The 19,440-nt window shown below is 39.8% G+C and overlaps 1 protein-coding gene and 1 non-coding gene across 8 annotated transcripts in view; both read right to left on the bottom strand.

Annotated features, from left to right (window-relative positions):
• The window catches only part of ASCC1 (activating signal cointegrator 1 complex subunit 1), a 113,578-nt gene that overhangs the window by 37,132 nt on the left and 57,006 nt on the right, over positions 1–19,440 (bottom strand). For all 7 annotated transcript variants that reach the window (XR_003509260.1, XR_003509258.1, XR_003509259.1 and 4 more), the window contains exon 7: positions 15,670–15,789. Coding sequence is in view for 4 of the 7 variants with exons in the window: in XM_027531139.1 (XP_027386940.1) it covers positions 15,670–15,789 (120 nt within the window). In the remaining 3 variants the exon portion in view is untranslated. The remainder of the gene's footprint in view (positions 1–15,669; positions 15,790–19,440) is intronic.
• Positions 4,386–4,492, bottom strand: LOC113885627. Its single transcript, XR_003509279.1, has one exon. It is a non-coding gene; the product is annotated as a U6 spliceosomal RNA (small nuclear RNA).

Genomic DNA, 19,440 nt, shown 5'->3' on the forward strand with positions numbered 1-19,440 from the left:
ATACCCTCACCACTGACCTCCAGACCCTCACCACTGACCTCCAGAAACAGAACACAGGGCTGGGATGAGGGTGAGGTAAGTGAGACACTTGCCTGAGGCACACAATTTAAGGATGTGCCAAAAAATGCAGTAATCACAAGAACTAATTTTTTTTTTTATAAAGGAGATAAATAAGGCTTTAATGCAATATTTTAAAACTCAAAATTAATGCAAAAAAACTCAGGATGAACAAAATATCACATTTCTGAATGAAGGCAGGATCAGTATTACTGAGTTTTCCTTTTGCCTCAGTACAGTTTGGCATAGGACATACCAGAACCCAAGGGTACTTCCTGCTCTGCAGACCCCATAACTCCCTGCCGCCTGCCACAGCATTTGCTGAGGCGGCCTCACATCCTCAAACTCCTCAACATGCACACTTTCCTAGCAGGCCTCCTCCACTGAGCAGCTTCCAACTGCCGCCTCTTTGCCTTCTGTTACCTGGGCCCCACACGTCCACTTCCCCTTCCCTCCATCTACACAGATTTCATTACCCTTCCAAGCCCAATTAAAATCCCACTTTTCCACGAAGTCTTTCTAAGTACCTAACACAACCACCCCTCAGTATCCATGACCAATGAGTTTGCTCTTCTCTGAAATGCTACCCCACTAAGTAGGCTCTACTTAACCTTCTCAAGGACAGTCCCTTAATGTTTCACGTTTGTCTGTCTTGTTTCCCCACTGGATTGTCTGCTCCTCAACAGCATTATCTGTCTTGTATCTACCAGAGCACCACTGTACTACACTTTCTGTAACTACTTGCTATGATTGGTTAACTCATGCATTTGACTGATTAAAAACTGAGAACTGAATGTTAAAAAATAAAATAAGTATGGTTTTAAAGGATTATTAAAGATTTTCAGATGAAACCAGGGAAGGAAGGACACATCAAGCAGGAGAAATAGTGTGCAAAGATGCCAAGGCATGCAAGACCACAGCTTACCTTGAAAACTACCAATTACTTAATATAACTGTAACAAGTTAGAGAAAAAAGTGGAGATGAACTGGATGTAAGCAAGTGGTCAGAGAATGGGAAGCCACGGAAATTTTTTAAAAGGGAATGATGTTGTCAGATGTCCATTCATTAATCTCACACTGTGGAAGACTGGAAAATGCTTCAGAAGGGAAGGGACCAGTGGTACTGAGGTCAGCTAGGTGGTATTAATAATAGAAATAATAACAAACATGATGTGTCAGGCACTATTCTAAGCACTTTGTATCTCTTAAATCATTTAATCTTCATGATAAATTATCTCTATCTTACCAGTGAGGAACCTGAGGCACAGAGAAGTTATAAAATTTGACCAAGGGACGTAACTAATAAGTGATATATCCAAAATGAGAGCCCATGCAGTCTGGCTTCAGAGGACCACACTATAAAGGAGAAAGGGAGGAATATCTAAACTATGGCAGGGACAGGGAGAACAGAGACAAGGTCATATATTAATACTCAAAAGAGCTTGTGAGAGAGAAGCTGGGACCCGCAAGCACCACAGTGTCACAGAAGAGGAGGCAGCCGAGAGCCGCTCCCAAGAGCACACCTTAACTGAATGACCAGGTGTGTCACTGACCAGGTGGGAAGTGGTGGAGAGAGGGTTAACAGTGTGTATACTTCTGCATGTGTGGCACTGGGTATCTTGTGGGACATGTCCAGGAGACAGATGGAAATAACAAGCCTGAGGCTCAAGAGAAAAATCTGGGCCAAAGACAGACTTGGGAGTCATCAGTGCAAAAACAGTAGTTAAATGTGTGGGAAAGATGCAACCACAGGGTGAGGAGGAGTCAGAGCAAGAAGACAGCCAAGAACAGAGACCTTATGGGACACTCCTATGTAAGGGGCCGAAAGGAACCCGCAAGGACAATCAATAAGGATGATCAGAAAATTACTAGAGCTAATCAGTGAATTTAGCAAAGTTGCAAGATACAAAACCAATACACAGAAATCACTTGCATTTCTATATACTAACAGTGAAAAACCAGAAAGAGAAGTTAAGGAATCAATCCCATTCACCTTTGCAACAAAAAGAATTAAAAATCTAGGAATAAACTTACCTAAGGAGACAAAAAGAACTGTACACAGAAAATTATAAGCGACTGATGAAAGAAACCAAAGATGACATAAACAGATAGAGAGATATTCCATGTTCCTGGGTAGGAAGAATCAATATGGTGAAAATGACTATACTACCAAATGCAATCTACAGATTCAATGTGATTCCTATCAAATTACCAATTGCATTTTTCACAAAACTAGAACAAAAAATTTCACAATTCATATGGAAACACAAAAGACCCCGAATAGCCAAAGCAGTCTTGAGAAAGAAGAATGGAGCTGGAGGAATCAACCTTCCTGACTTCAGATTATACTACAAAGCTACAGTCATCAAGACAGTATGGTACTGGCAAAAAAAAACCAGAAATATAGACCAATGGAACAAGATAGAAAGCCCAGAAATAAACCCATGCACCTATGGGTACCTTATTTTTGACAAAGGAGGCAAGAATATACAATGGGGCAAAGACAGCCTCTTCAATAAATGGTGCTAGGAAAACGGGACAGCTACATGTAAAAGAATGAAATTAGAACACTTTCTAACACCATACACAAAGATAAACTCAAAATGGATTAAAGACCTAAATGTAAGACCAGAAACTATAAAACTCTTAGAGGAAAACATAGGCAGAACACTCGATGACATAAATCAAAGCAAGATCCTCTATGGCCCACCTCCTAAAGGAATGGAAATAAAAACAAAAGTAAACAAGCGGGACCTGATTAAACTTAAAAGCTTTTGCACAGCAAAGGAAACTATAAGCAAGGTGAAAAGACAACCCTCAGAATGGGAGAAAATAATAGCAAATGAAACAACTGACAAAGGATTAACTTCCAAAATATACAAGCAGCTCATACAAGAAAAACAATCAAGAAACTCAATGCAAGAAAAAGAATCCAATCAAAAAGTGGGAAAAAGACCTAAACAGACATTTATTCAAAGAAGACATACAGATGGCTAACAACCACATGAAAAGATGCTCAACATTGCTCATTATTAGAGAAAGGTAAATCAAAACTACAATGAAATATCACCTCACACCAGTCTGAATGGCCATCATCAAAAAGTCTATAAACAATAAACGCTGGAGAGGGTGTGGAGAAAAGGGAATGCTCTTGCACTGTTGGTGGGAATGTAAACTGATACAGCCACTATGGAAGGCAGTATGGAGATTCCTTAAAAAACTAGGAATAAAGCCACCAATGACCCAGCAATCCCACTCCTAGGCATGTACCTTGAGGAAACCAAAACTGAAAAAGACACATGTATCCCACTGTTGAGTACAGCACTATTTCCAATAGCTAGAACATGAAGCAACCTAGATGTCCATCGACGGATGACTGGATAAAGAAGTTGTGGTACATATACACAGTGGAATATTACTCAGCCACAAAAAGGAACCTTTGAGTCAGTTCTAATGAGGTAGATGAACCTAGAGCCTATTATACAGAGTGAAGTGAGTCTGAAAGAGAACAATAAATATCGTATTCTAATGTATATATACGAAATCTAGAAAAATGGTACCGAAGAATATATTTACAGGGCAGCAATGGAGAAACAGACATGCAGAACAGACTGATGGACATGGGGAGAGGGGAGGAGAGGGGGAGATGTATGGAGAGAGTAACACAGAAACTTACATTACCATATGTAAAACAGATAGCCAAAGGGAATTTGCTGTATGGCTCGGGAAACTCAAACAGGGGCTCTGTATCTCCCTAGAAGGGTGGAATGGGGTGGGAGATGGGAATGAGGTTCAAAAGGGAGGGGATATATGTATACCTATGGCTGATTCATGTTGAGGTTTGACAGAAAACAACAAAATTCTATAAAGCAATTATCCGTCAATTAAAAAAATAAATTTAAATTAAAACAATAAGGATGAGGAACAAGAAAAGGAAAACTTCAGAAAGGCTGAAAGGAGAATTACAAAAGGTGGGTGGGGTGAGGGGAGGGAGGAATACTCAGTATAGTACAATGCTATAGAAAAGTAAAGTAAAAAAATAAATAAATAATAAAAAAAATAAACAAAAAAAGAAAAGTAAAGTAAGAAAAGGAGCAAAAGATGCCTACTTATTTCTTAAAATCATAACATTATTTGCTAGAGCAGTTTCACTGGCATACTGGCAATAAAAGCCTTACTGCAGAGGACCAAGGGAGAGGCCAGTGAGACAGGGAAGGGATAGGGGCACATAAACTCAAGAAACTCACAAGGAAGGGAAAAAACTAATTGCTTGGTAACTAGATAAAGAGTCAAGGGCAGGTTATTTGCATTTGTTTTCTTTTTCTTTTTTAAATATGGAACGCTTCACGAATTTGCGTGTCATCCTTGCGCAGGGGCTATGCTAATCTTCTCTGTATCGTTCCAATTTTAGTATATGTGCTGCCGAAGCAAGCACTGCATTTGTTTTCAATGAGAAAGAGTTGAAAATGCTCACTGACAACAAGAAAACTATCCAACAGAGATGGAAGATGAAACCTTAGCAAGAGAGGGGATTGACAGAACAAGATCTCAAATGAGACAAGAAGGGCTGGTGTGTCACAGGTGATAGGAACACAGAGATGAGCGAACAAGTCCCTGCCCTAGAGTGGCTTACATTCTGGTGGAAGGAGACAAACAATAAACAAACATGTACCTGACATCAGGTGGTGCTAAGCACCATTAAGAAAACAAAATGTGACAGAGAGAGGAGAAAGGGTCTGATGGTGAGTGTACTATTTTAGACACGGTGCTCGGGGATGACTTCCCTGATAAAGTGACACTTGAGCACAGACCTAGGGGAACAGCATTTCAGAGAAAGGGAACAGCAGACACAGTCATCTGAGGCAGCATGGCATGACAGAGGAACAGGAAGAAGTCAGTGTGTGGAATGAAGCTGTGAGGAGAGGTGATGAGGCGGGAGGACCAGGTCACGGGGGCTTCCGTAAGGCTCTTGGGCCTCTGTAAGGACTTGTCTTTTAGTCCAGGTGAGGTAATGAGCTTTTGGAGAGTTCTCAGCAAAAGAAGGACATAATCTGACTGACATTTAAAAGGAAGCCTCTCACAGCCCTACGGAGGAGACAGTGGTGGGCAAGGAAGGAAGCAGGAAGGCAGTCCAGAGGCTGTCACAAGCCAGGTGGCGGGCATGGCACCAATGCAGGTGGCGAGGAGCATGGTGGCTTTTCTAATACACTGCAGTCAGGAGTTGAAGATAATGATTCTAAAAGAATTTTTGTCCTGAACAACTGAAAGAGTGTATATCAAAGAATAAACCATCCTCCCGGATCATGAGAAATTCTGTGGAGAGAGAAGGGCAGCGATGAAGCAGAGACAGGCAGAAGCAGGCTATGAAGGCTCCTGTGTGTCAGGCAGGGATGTTGCAGTCTTGGCAGGCCTAAGACAGCCAGGTGAGAAGCAAGATACACGAGGGGAAAACCAAAGGCATGGAAGCCAGTTAAAACAGATGCTGTGCTTCCCTGCACAGCTGTCTTAATCTTTTTCTGATTACAAAAATAATACGCTAGTTATAAAAAACAATGGAAAGTGCAAAAAAGGAGAAAAAGAAAAAAAAAAACCTTACCATCCACAGATGAAACACTTATTTGGGGGTTAGATAATTTTTAAGTCTTTTGCTACAGACAGACACCAATTTTAAAAAGACAGAACAGTTTTCTGTAACCTGCTTATTTAATATACCCTGAATATTTCCCCATGATATAAAATATTTTTCTCTAGTATTTAAACCAGTATTTTAACCAAAAGGGTTAACCAATAATACATTGATAAGGATGAAGAAAGAGGACTGATTCAAGAAAATGACTTTGTTCCTACATTCCTAAAGGGAAAATAAAATATATTCACAACGCACATAATCTGATTTTGCAGTTACTTGATTTACTTAACTGTGCATGTGGCTCTCCAAGCCAGGACCTACATTATCATGTCTAAAGTTTCTGATTAACTAACAACACCTCATAAACTTTAAAATATTTTAAAATATTGCAACAAGTCTAAACATAATCAAGCACTGCAAAATTCCCCTCAATTTCAAATCACAACAGAATGATGCCTCCCTGTTCCTTCTTGTCTATTAAAGAAGTGGACAGGGAGCTCAGATAGAGAGAAACAGCGAGCATGTTAATACTAGAGGAAGGAAATTAAATTGATCAAATGAAAGAGTCCAGTTTCCAGCTTTGTCTTTTTGGAAAATTAAGACTCCTGCCAAACTTACACACTCAGAACTTTGAAGAGACTAAAGTCCTTTAAAATGTTCTACTGTAACCTGCTCATTTTAGACAAGAGGAAATGAAGCAGACAGGTTGAGGTGCTCAGTCATGACAGAGAGAAAGGGACTCCAAGGCTCCTGGCAGCCAGTGCTGCTCTGCTATCAATTAACTGTGCACTCCATGAAGCCGGCTCTTTATCTTATTCACTCCCTTATCCTGGCACCCAAGGATTAACTGGCACCCAAGTTAATGCCTAACTGACAAATCACCAGTGCTCCATGAATAGCTGTTGCAGGTATGTATGCATGAAGTCAGATGACAAATCTTTGGAGATCTATTAAAAGAACTTGAGGGTGCTTAGAAACACACACTAAATTTCAGGCTGCTGTCACAGATACTACATTTGACAGTATGTCAGTATATTTCTAACAGTAATACAGTCTTTCAATTCCTACTTCATTGATCCTTTCCTGGTTGATTATGAAAGAGTCACAAAGCTTCTCTATGCCTTTGCCTCCTCATAAGCGAAATAAAAACAACATAGAATTGCTGTGAGAAAAATAACAAATTATTTTTAAGCAGCCTATCATTTTGACAGAACTCTGTGTTTGAAAACAGAAGCCAGTTATTAATGTCTTGAATCTGAGCTTACTTTAAAGGCTTATCAGCATTCAAGCATTCCAGAGGCTTGGAAATGTACAGCAGAATGATCACTGACTCCCTAGAAAGTACAAATTCCAGACTTTTGTTTGCCACCACCCCCCCAATTTAACTCAGTTCTATCCAATTAACATTTCCTGAGTGCTCACTGTATACAGGCATTATGCCAGTCACTGAAAGAATTAAAAACTAAGCACACACAGTTCTTGTCATCAAGGAGCTCACAATCTATTAAAATAACTATAAAGAGGACGTTGGTAATGACACAAACAATGCAAGGTGCTTTGGTAATTTAAAGGTGGAAGACAGTACTGTTAGGTTGAGACCAGAAGAGGCTACCAGGAGGATGGGGTGAGAAGAAGAAGTTAACCAGACTCACTTCACCTTTGAAAATCAGCTGAATAAGTAAATCACTTAAATAAACAAACATTTACTGAACATCGACTATAAGCCATGAATTATAAAAGCCAGTGGATACATAATGCTGAAATAAGACACTCCCTGCCCCCAAGAATCTTAAAGTCTACTTGAGCAAAAAGAAGGAAGGATAGCAAGAAGGACAGAAAGAGATGAGGAGCAACAGAAATTTTAGTCATAAGAAACGACACTGAGAAAGATACAAAGGATCATCAATAAGCAGTGAAGCCGGCTAGGGCCTGGGGCAAGTGCAAGACAGTGGAAGATCAAGTTGAAATATTAAGTTGGTTTCATCCTGCAAGATCTTAACTACTAGACTGAAGTCGTCCGAAGTCTTAACTACTTAGACTGAAGAATATGAACTAACTCAAAGAACGATGTAAAAGGATGGGAGATTTTTAAGTCATAGTAAGTCCTACTGTATATAGGTTAAAGCTTGGGAAGGCTGATGTAGTAGTAGGACCTATGCACAGTGGCATAAAGTAATGTCTAAGTAATGTTTCTTGAAAAGAAGTATAGAATAATATGAACAATGTGGTCCAGTTTGTATAAAACAATATGCACAGACAGTGACTCTCAGCAGTATCTGCTCTGCTTACAATCTATCGCAGAAGAATACAGGGAAAGTCAGGGCAGGGGGAAAGGGAGCCATTTAATTTTCATTTTACCAATCTGGGAGGCTTTAGTTTTTTGAGAGAAAATAATATGAAAGGAAGATGGCAAACTGGAAGACAGTACAGGGATGCTGGGCTGCACAGTTGTAGAATTTAACTACACTTTTCTCATCTTTTCACCAAACTTTTCAAAAGAGTGGTCTGTCTCCAATTATTTTTAAACTCCCTTTTCTGCCCCATGAGCATAGGCTTTACAGTCAAACACATTTGGGTCAAACCATAATTCTGTCACTTACATGCACATACCGATTACTACTGACCTCGGTATGATGAAGTGTACCAGGTATATCTGAGCAAGTGTAACACTTGCCTGCTTTACCAACATTTTATTTAAAAAAAAAAAAACTTACTGATAAGCTAAAAGAAAAAAAAATTACTATCAAAAAAATAGCCACTGATAAGATGTTTATATATTCAGACTAACTAGTTTATTTCTCTCTTGCTCGCTCTTTCCACTTTTGAGGGGGGAAAGGTAAATGTATATTTACAAATTGTATGACAAACCCTCTGCCCTCCAAGAATTTTAAAGTCTACTTGAGGAAAAAGAAGGATAGAAATAAGGAAAGACAGCACTTAGACACAAGAAGTTTTTATTTCACTTTTGTTTTTTAAGATGCTTTTTTAAATGAGCAAATAATTCCAGGTTGACAGCCATTTTCTCTAGAAAACAGCCCGCTGTCTTCTGGCTTCCACTGTTAATACTGAGAAGTCCGCAGTCCTGATAATAGTCAATCCTCTATAGATGGCATCTTTTAAACTCTTCTGTCTTCAGTGTTCTTCACTTCCATTGTGATTTATCTTGATATGGATTTCTTTTTATTTATTGTGTGCATTTATTCTTTTTTTCTCTTATCTTTGCTACTGCCTCAATCCATGCACCTCCAGAATCTCAGTAACACTCTTCACCCTAGCGTATTCTAGTTACTGATATCTGCCTCATCCATAACAAAGAATCCCTAGGGTCTACTGCGCCTCACATTCTGGGCACTTGAAAAATGCCTGAGGGAAAAGGGGACTGGAAACGCCCTGTAAGATGGAATAACTGATGGGGTCAGGTCTTTGCGGAGATAAGAAAGAATGGGGTCCCAGAGTAAATAAAGGGTTAGCCTCATGAGAGAGAATGCACGCCGTTCTTCAGAATGAGTGTGAAACTGAATGTGGTGGGTATGATGAAAACAGGAAGACTGTGAGGGAAAAAGGAAGTTGACTTGGCTTCACATGCTCAGTTTAATGTGAGGAAGATATTCCTCTAGAGGGGCAAGGGTGAAGGCCTGTGAGAGTAAGAGACAGAACAGAATAGCCACTGTGTTCAATGCTTAAGTCTTAGCAATACTTGACTACTAAGCAATGAGTAAAATGGTTGAATGCCCTACATAGTCAAGGCTTTACAAAATATAAGGATCTAACAATAAGCGTATGACCAACCTAGATAGCATATTCAAAAGCAGAGACATTACTTTGCCAACAAAGGCTCGTCTAGTCAAGGCTATGGTTTTTCCTGTGGTCATGTATGGATGTGAGAGTTGGACTGTGAAGAAAGCTGAGCACCAAAGAATTGATGCTTTTGAACTGTGGTGTTGGAGAAGACTCTTGCGAATCCCTTGGACTGCAAGGAGATCCAACCAGTCCATTCTGAAGGAGATCAGCCCTGGGATTTCTTTGGAAGGAATGATGCTAAAGCTGAAACTCCAGTACTTTAGCCACCTCATGCAAAGAGTTAACTCATTGGAAAAGACTGATGCTGGGAGGGACTTGGGGCAGGAGGAGAAGGGGACGACAGAGGATGAGATGGCTGGATGGCATCACCAACTTGATAGACATGGGTTTGGGTGGACTCCGGGAGTTGATGATGGACAAGGAGGCCTGGCGTGCTGCAATTCATGGGGTCGCAGAGAGTCGGACACAACTGAGCGACTAAACTGAACTGAACTGATACTGTCCCAGCTCTGTTTTCAGAGGAAAAATCTGATCTAAGTGGTTCCATTCTTTTGAAGGTCAGGTACTTCACAGTCAAGCATTTTAAGGGAATCTTTGATTTAAAAATATATGAAACCATACAGAGAAAGCGGAGTGTTTTTTTAATTACAACAAGGCCTCTCCTACATGACTGCATTGAACAGTGTCTCTTCACATAAAAAAACACAAATGATTGGACGTACCTTAAAAACAGAGCTATGTCTTACTCATTTCTCTATCAATTTACAGTCTTGCAAAATACCTTGCACAGAGGAGGCCTTCAAACAGTTTTAATGTCGAGTTAAATAAGAGGTATATAAAGTCCCTTAGACACTGCAATTTGGGGAGGGGAAATCTACAAATCTTTTTGAAATAACACAAATGTGTCTCTTCTTGTGGAAGTGGAATGGGCAAGGAAAAAGAGAAAACAGAGCAGTAAGAGAGATGAAAGTGAAGTCGCTCCGTCGTGTCTGACTCCCTGTGACCCCATGGACTGTAGCCTACCAGGCTCCTCCGTCCACAGGATTTTCCAAGCAAGAATACTGGAGTGGGTTGCCATTGCCTTCTCCAAGAGAGATGAGAGTTATTAAAAAAATGTTCTTGCTTGATCCTATTAGTGGATTTAGTCAACATTTCACATGACTTTTCAACTTACAAGCCCTCATAATAGCAAGTGTGCAAAATCTGTAAGGGTTGTGAAACAATGCAGCTCAGATGGGGACTTGAACCCACGGTTTTGAAACAGATCACACACATGGCCTCAGGGCTTTAACGCAGCTCACCTTCTTGATGTCTCATCACAGAAAGAATTCAGTGAGACACAAAGTGATAGGCAAGAAGTGAATTCATGTAGAAAGAAACATACTGAACAGAGCATGGGCCATCTCAAAAAGCAAGAGGGGCCCCAGAGTATGGGGCTGTCAGTTTTTACAGGGCTGGGTAATTTCATTAGCTAATGAATGGTAGGATTATTCCAATTATTTTGGGAAGGCGCAGGTATTTCCAGGAATTGGGTCACCATCCACATGTTGACCTATTATGGCTGGCCTTCAAACTGGTGGCTCAGAAGGTAAAGAATCCGCCTGCAATGGAGGAGACCCAGGTTGGATCCCTGGGTTGGGAAGATACCCGAAGAAGGGAATGGCTACCCACTACACTATTCTTGCCTAGAGAATTCCATGGACAGAGGAGCCTGGCTGGCTATAGTCCATGGGGTCGCAAAGAGTCAGACACAACTGAATAACCAACACACACTCTGGAACTGTCATGGAGCTGGTGGGTGTGTCACTTAGCTAGTGCTAATGTATTACAATGAGGTTACAGTAAGGCTCAAGGTCCACCGGAAGTCAAATCTTCTGCCATCTTCTACCTAGTTGGTTATAACCAGCTTTTGTCATGCCCTATGGCTACGTCCTTTTATAGGGTTCATGAGGTTCTCATGGCAAGTATCCTGGGGTGGTTTGTCATTCCCTCCTCCAGTGGATCACATTTTGTCAGAACTCTCTGCTATGATCCGTCCATCTTGGGTGGCCCTACAGGACATGGCTCATAGCTTCATCGAGTTACACAGCCCCTTCACTAGAACAAGGCAGTGATGTAAGCTGGATGAGTTACAAGCTGGAATCAAGATAGGCAGGAGAAATATCAACAACCTCAGATATGTGGATGATACCACTCTAATGGCAGAGTGAAGAGGAACTAAAGAGGCTCTTGATGAGGGTGAAGGAGGAGAGTGAAAGAGTTGGCTTAAACTAAATATTAAAAAAAAAAAAAAAACTAAGATCATGTCATCTAGCCCCATTACTTCATGGCAATTAGAGAAGGAAAAGGTGGAAGTAGTGACAGATTTCCTCTTCTTGGGCTCTAAAATCACTGCAGATGGTGACTGAAGCCTTGAAATCTAAAGACGTTTATGGCTTGGCAGGAAAGTTATGACAAAGCTAGACAGTGTGTTGAAAAGCAGAGACATTATTCTGCGGGCAAAGATCTGCATAGTCATGGCTGTGTATTCCCAATGGTCACATACAGTTGTGAGAGTTGGACCATAAAAAAGGCAGAACACAGAAGAACTGATGCTTTCTAACTATGGTGCTCAAGAAGACTCCTGAGAGTCTCCTGGACAGCAAAAAGATCAAACCAGTCAATCTTAAGGGAAATCAAGTCTGAATACTCATTGGAAGGACTGATGCTGAAGCTGAAACTCCAGTATTTGGTCATCTGGTGCAAACAGCTGACTCACTGGAAAAGTCCCTGATGATGGAAAACACTGAGGGCAGAAGGAGAAGAGGGTATCAGAGGATGAGATGATTGAATGGCATCACCAATGCAATGGACATGAGCTTGGGCAAACCCTGGGAGATGGTGAGGGACGAGGGGCCTGGGATGCTGCAGTCCATGGGGTTGCAAAGAGTTGGACATGACTGGGCAACAAAGCCTATGTCATTCTTTTAAAGGCTGTGCCCTACCCCCTTCCCTCCCACTTTGGTTGGATTTGTGGGAACATAAAGGGTACATTCACCTCCTAAGACCTTTCCTTTCCATTAATGTAAGGACAAATTATGTCTGAGCACTATCTTCAAAAGACATCTAGCTTCTATAGCTCTTATTTTCCTTCACATTTCAAAAAGCAATTCTTTTCTATACTTGAAAGTTGACATCACTTTGCCAACAAAGGTCCGTATAGTCAAAGCTATGGTTTTTCCAGTAGTCATGAAGGGATGTGAGAGTTGGACTATAAAGAAGGCTGAGTGCCAAAGAACTGATGCTTTTGAACTGTGGTGTTGGAGAAGACTCCTGAGAGTCCCATGGACAGCAAGGAGAGCATGGCAGTCAACTCTGAATATTCACTGGAAGGACTGATGCTGAAGCTGAAGCTCCAATACTTTGGCTACCTGATGCCAAGAGCTGACTCACTGGAAAAGACCCTGATCCTAGGAAAGATTGAGGGCAGGAAGAGAAGAGGATGACAAAGAATGAGATGGTTGGATGGCATCCCTGACTCAATGTACATGAGTTTGAACAAACTCCGGGAGAGACTGAAGGACAGGGAAGCCTGGTGTGCTGCAGTCCATGGGGTCACAAAGAGTCAAACACGACTTAGCAACTGAACAACAACATAATACTTGAAAGACCTTCTATAGAACTAAGGATCTAACCATTAAACATAATCAACAGAAACACTCAAAGTAATGATTTCATTACCCTTACTTAATGACCACCCTCTCTTCCTGGGAGCCACCTCCAATAGGGTAAACCAAAACTGTGCAGTCTATGACATATGTATGGTAAAACAGACCTGAAGCCCTAGATTAGGAAAAATTCACTATTTTATGTAATGAAACACTGTAATCCATGTAAATTTCCATATAGCTTCATGTTAACTGCCCAACTATACGCTATCACAGACTTTAGTCTCACAACATTAAGGTAGTGACAAAAATTAAGACTCGAAACAGAGAATAAGGAAATGACAGAGGTTGGGCTGAGTCACTGTGATGTTCTATAAAATTACGAGGTTTATCAAGGAAATAAAAAACATGACTTTAAAACATTTTTAAAAGTGAGTCAGCCCCAAAGAACTGAAAATAGCTCTATTCACAATAGCCAAAAGGTGGAAACAGACCCAAATGCCCACCAACTGATGAATAAACAAATGTGGTATCCTTTCATACAATGGAATATTATTTAGCCATAAAAAGGAATAAGTACTGATACATGCAATAATATGGATGAATATTGAAAACATACACTGAAAGAAGCCAGACACAAAAGGCCACATACGATATGGTTCATTTATAGGAAGTATACAGAATAGGCAAGTCCACGGAGTCACTAGACTAGTGGCTGCCAAAGGCTGGGGCTGGGAAGAGGGAAATATGGGGAAGGGAGAAACTGAGAGTGACTGCTTACTGGGTCTAGGATTTCCTTTTGGGGTGATAAAAATGTTCTAGAACTAGACAGTGGTGATGGTTGCACAATGCTATTAATGTACTTGATGCCACTCAATTATAGCCTTTAAAACAGTTAAAATGATGAATTTTATTATATGAACTTTACCACTTTCCAAAGAAACGTAGGTCACAATTTTCTATTTTAGGAATAAGAATTGCAACACAGTTTATTCTACTCAGCCGAGCACAATACATACACTAAAAACCGCAGGAATTCAGAGCAAGGTTTTGCTATCTATGCGTTCCTTAGCCAAGTTATTTAAGCTCTCTGAACCTCCTTCATCTATAAAATGGATATAATAAAAGTATTTATTTTATATAAATGTTATGAAGATAAAATAGAGATAAAACAATCTAAGCACCAAGTCAGGCCCATTAAAATTAAATTGATCAATTTTACTGAATCTCAGCCCTTGAGTAGGTGTCTTCAGTACTCTGTGTGAAGAAATTAGCAGGATGTATGAATCACTTGGACTGTATGAGACTATATGGCTGTCTGTAGGAGGCATTTGCAAGCTTCTTAGATTTATAGCTCAACTAGCCTCTTTGTCCATAGAACACCATTGTTGCTTCAAAGAACAACTGACAGACAAATTATGGTTATTCAGACTTGGCTTTTTGGCAGACATTTTCTCAAAAAAGAATTTCATGGAAAACAATCACCAGTATTTTTTTCTTCCAATAACAAAATTCAAGCTTTCAAGTGAAAACAAGAATTTTGGAAAACATGTATCTGCTACCATGAGCTTGACAGCTTCCCATACTTAAGAGATTTTGATGAAATTAGTAGTGATATTAATGTACTTTTTTCTCCAGTTTTCCTGAGATATAATTGATATTCATCACACACAAAAAACTGATTCTGTACCCTTTTTTTCTTCCATTAACTCAAAATTCACTTTCATTGGAACTGAAAGAGGAGACAACTGAGATTATTAATTCAAATTGAGATAAGCGAAACTTTACAAGAGACCCTCCAGGAAAGCAATTTGGAGGCCTGTCTAGAGACACAGATTTTCTCTAGAGGATTTTTTATTCTGTGTGAGCTCTGTTTTATCCTGTCCCAGTGAAAAGGCTACACAAAAACAAAATTCCGATTCAAGATGGGCTCCTCTGCTCACCAAAGGCCTTGCATAGGCTAAAAAATAGCACTAACACTGAAAATGGCCTCAGAAATAGCATGGGTTGCAGACTGAGAATCTCTAACAGGGATTAAGGTGTGGTAGTAACAAAAATTAAAAGCAGCAACCATTTTTAATGTATGATGTCAGCAAGTGCCAAGCACTGATCTAGGAATTTTATATTAATTCAATCTTAATATTCCTATGTAATTTGTGTTACAGTTCTGTTTTGCCCTTTTATTCATTAGATCTGCATTATGTCACTTTTGAAACTACCATCCTAGTATGCCATTCTTCTGCCTCCTATTATCCTAGAAAACATCAAGGAAGCACTGAGTTCCATAAAAACTAGATTGCTACTATCAATATCCACCAACCAAGTAATTAAATAATTACCAAACTAAAAGTCTGATAACTTCTTCCAACAACAAATTCCTCTTGCAAAATATTAACTTACTATTTCAGAATAAGAAATACAATACACTCCTTACAATAATAAGATCTCAAAGAAAAGGAATCAAAACTACCTGAACTTTCAGGAATGCTTTGAGGCACCTCTTGATTAAAACAAAGGAATATTTCAGAAACATACCTGTTGGAGCCATCTTTCATATGGACTTTGGCATAAAGAACATCCACCATGCCAGGATCATCATTCATGTATTCTATCCCTGACATCTCTACTTCCAGGGGTTTGCCCCCTGAAATGTCACTGCAAAGGAAAAAACATTAGATTTTCAAAATTTTTTAAGCTAAGAGGGCTATTATATTTTGAAATATGATAAATATAGTCAAATATTACAAAAATGAAGTTGTTGAGGTTTTTTTATTTAACTAATATGATTTAACTGTCCTTCTAATTTCAAACTGATACATGTTTAATGAACACAAACTAGAACCACAAGTATTCCTAAAGTCACACCACATCTATCCCAACACCAGTTTATTATTAATAGCATATCTAAGAATGTCTAATCAAAGGCCAAGTAATGACAGTTCTGACTGACAAAGACATTTACTACACTGCCCACCTCTCCAGCTGTTAGGGAAATTAAAATGGAGGTGGTCTTGTTCAGGCTTTAGATGTAGGGGAGAGGATTCCAACCAACTTCTGACCTTGTCTGGGCCCTGCCTGGACTACGTGCCTGCTTGTGAACACACCAATCGTTACCAGTAAGTCAAGTGGCACTTTAGATTAAGAAAGGGAGTGGATCTTGGAATTTTTCAAGCCCCTGGAGGCCTGGCTAACCCCATTGGAGTCTAAGGAAATTTGGTGACTCACAAGATGAAACAATCAGCATCGTAAAAGAAAACCACAGCTGCATTTCTGCACACAAACTGATGATGATACCAGTTTGTGGCCTGGGATTATAAACGGGAGCCCCCCAAACTGCAATTCAAAATCTCGCCCACGGAGTAGATGAATGGCCCAGGGCCCTTTTCCAATTGAGACTCCAGATTGCTGTTAATGAGGTATTTCCAAGAAGGGTTCAAATCTGGGTGTAGGTGTCAGCTCAATTTGGTGACGTATACTCTGCATCTTCTATTGTTTCTATTTCTTTTTTCCCCCAATGACTATATATTGAAATTAAGTTAAATAATCTTCTATTAGAAGTTAAAATTGTTTATTTGTGTGTAATGAGTGGTTTGTTAATGAATCCTTCAAACCTAAAACAAGGCAAAACATTCGGCAAAATACCAGTTTTTACCTCATTATTTCTAATAATTCAAATTGCAAATAGTACTTTATTCATGTAACAACAGTGAAGGTGCAAATTGGTAACACATCTTTAAGAGCAAGTTGGCAATATTTATAAAAAGTCTTCAAGAATAGAAACCCTTTGCCCAAGCAATTCAATTCCTTGCCCAAATAATCATAAATTCAGACACATATCCAACCACAGCCAATGAAGTTCTTTCAGAAGAATTCCAACAGATAAATGCAGAAGTAAAAATAGAATCAGAATATCACCATTTTGCAACCCCTGATGAAATATTTAATCAGTTTCATTATTTGTACAAAGGATGGAAAGTGGAAGTGTTAGTCACTCCATCATGTCTGACTCTTTGCGACCCCATGGACTGTAGCCCTCCAGACCCCTCTGTCCATGGGATTTTCCAGTCAGGAATACTGGAATGGGTTGCCATTTCCTTCTCCAGGGTATCTTCCCAAGTCAGGAATCAAACTCAAATCTCCTGCATTACAAGCAGATTCTTTATCACCTAAGCTACCAGAGAAGCCAACAAGGATGGAGATAAGAAAAATTAAACGTATACATTATATACATATACACACACACATACACATATATATGCTTGTACATAGGTCAAATCTCTGAACTGATACGATACAAAGAAACTGCTAAAATCTGTTGCCTTTAGAGATCAGAGTGCTTGGTGGGATAGCAGTGGGAAGGAAACTCTTCAGCACATATCCTTTGTACTTAAAAATTTTTTGAACCATATAAATGTATTATTCTTTAAAAAGTTAAAATAAAAAAATACATGCAAAAGAAGCCAAATACAAGATGTATATATATTGCACATACATGAAAAATAAGCCAAACATAAAAGTATATGTGCTTAATGATCCTATTTATATGATATTAAAGAACAAGCACATTTAATCTATGATAACAGAAATCAGAACAGCAGTTACTTCTGGAAGAAGTGAATTTACTGGTAAAGAGCATGAAGGAACATCCTAGGGTGATGGCAATATTCTACATGGAGATTTGGGTGAGGTTACACGGGTGTACACATTTATTAAAATTCATCAACTACACTTAAGATCCATAAATTTTACTGTAAGTAAAACACCATAAAGCAAAAATACATATATGAATACAAAAAAGTATGGGCACATATGCTCCAAAGTGCTGATGGTAATTATCTTTAGGTAATACTACTACAAGGGACATCTTGTTTATCCACAATTTGGGGCTTTTATAAAGCTAGTATGTATTGCTCTTCTGTTAAATAAAACCCACCATCTTGCTTTCTTCACAGACCCCTTAAACAGATTTATACTTCAACAAGTAAATAGCTGTGCCAACCCAAAACCCAGCTAAAACTCAGCTCACCACACAGCCTTCTCTAGGTCCCATGAGGCCAAGGACTCTATTCATATTTTCTACTCCCATATCCCCAGCACCTGGAACAGTGCCTTATATAAAGTGAGTACTTCGTAAATCTCTGATGATGTTCCACTATAAATGAAGAAGATGTTCTGGGCAATTTTGTGATTATGGACATATGCCTATATTATCATTGAATAAAATGTGGTACTGGCTCAGAGACAACAGGATGTTAGGATTAATCAAAAGATAATTCCAAATAAAGAAAACGAAAAAGTCTTACTGATATTTAATTAAGGCTCAGGGAGATTCTTTAGGAATCCTAATGATAGACTCCCTTAAAACATTCAGTTTAGTTCAGTTCAGTCGCTCAGTCATGTCCGACTCTTTGCAACCCCATGAATCACAGCACGCCAGGCCTCCCTGTCCATCACCAACTCCCGGAGTCCACCCAGACTCACGTCCATCGAGTCAGTGATGCCATCCAGCCATCTCATCCTCTGTCGTCCCCTTCTCCTCCTGCCCCCAATCCCTCCCAGCATCAGAGTCTTTTCCAATGAGTCAACTCTTTGCATGAGGTGGCCAAAGTACTGGAGTTTCAGCTTTAGCATCATTCCTTCCAAAGAAATCCCAGGGCTGATCTCCTTCAAAATGGACTGACTGCATCTCCTTGCAGTCCAAGGGACTCTCAAGAGTCTTCTCCAACAACACAGTTCAAAAGCATCCATTCTTCGGCGCTCAGCCTTCTTCACAGTCCAACTCTCACATCCATACATGACCACAGGAAAAACCATAGCCTTGACTAGACGGACCTTTGTTGGCAAAGTAATGTCTCTGCTTTTGAATATGCTATCTAGGTTGGACATAACCTTCCTTCCAAGGAGTAAGCGTCTTTTAATTTCATGGCTGCAGTCACCATCTGCAGTGATTCTGGAGCCCCCAAAAATAAAGTCTGACACTGTTTCCACGGTTTCCCCATCTATTTCCCATGAAGTGATGGGACCAGATGCCACGATCTTCGTTTTCTGAATGTTGAGCTTTAAGCCAACTTTTTCACTCTCCACTTTCACTTTCATCAGGAGGCTTTTTAGTTCCTCTTCACTTTCTGCCATAAGGGTGGTGTCATCTGCATATCTGAGATTATTGATATTTCTCCCGGCAATCTTGATTCCAGCTTGTGTTTCTTCCAGTCCAGTGTTTCTCATGATGTACTCTGCATAAAATTAAATAAGCAGGGTGACAATATATAGCCTTGACGTACTCCTTTTCCTATTTGGAACCAGCCT

This window comes from Bos indicus x Bos taurus, chromosome 28 (genome assembly GCF_003369695.1).
Source record: "Bos indicus x Bos taurus breed Angus x Brahman F1 hybrid chromosome 28, Bos_hybrid_MaternalHap_v2.0, whole genome shotgun sequence".
NCBI lineage: Eukaryota > Metazoa > Chordata > Mammalia > Artiodactyla > Bovidae > Bos > Bos indicus x Bos taurus.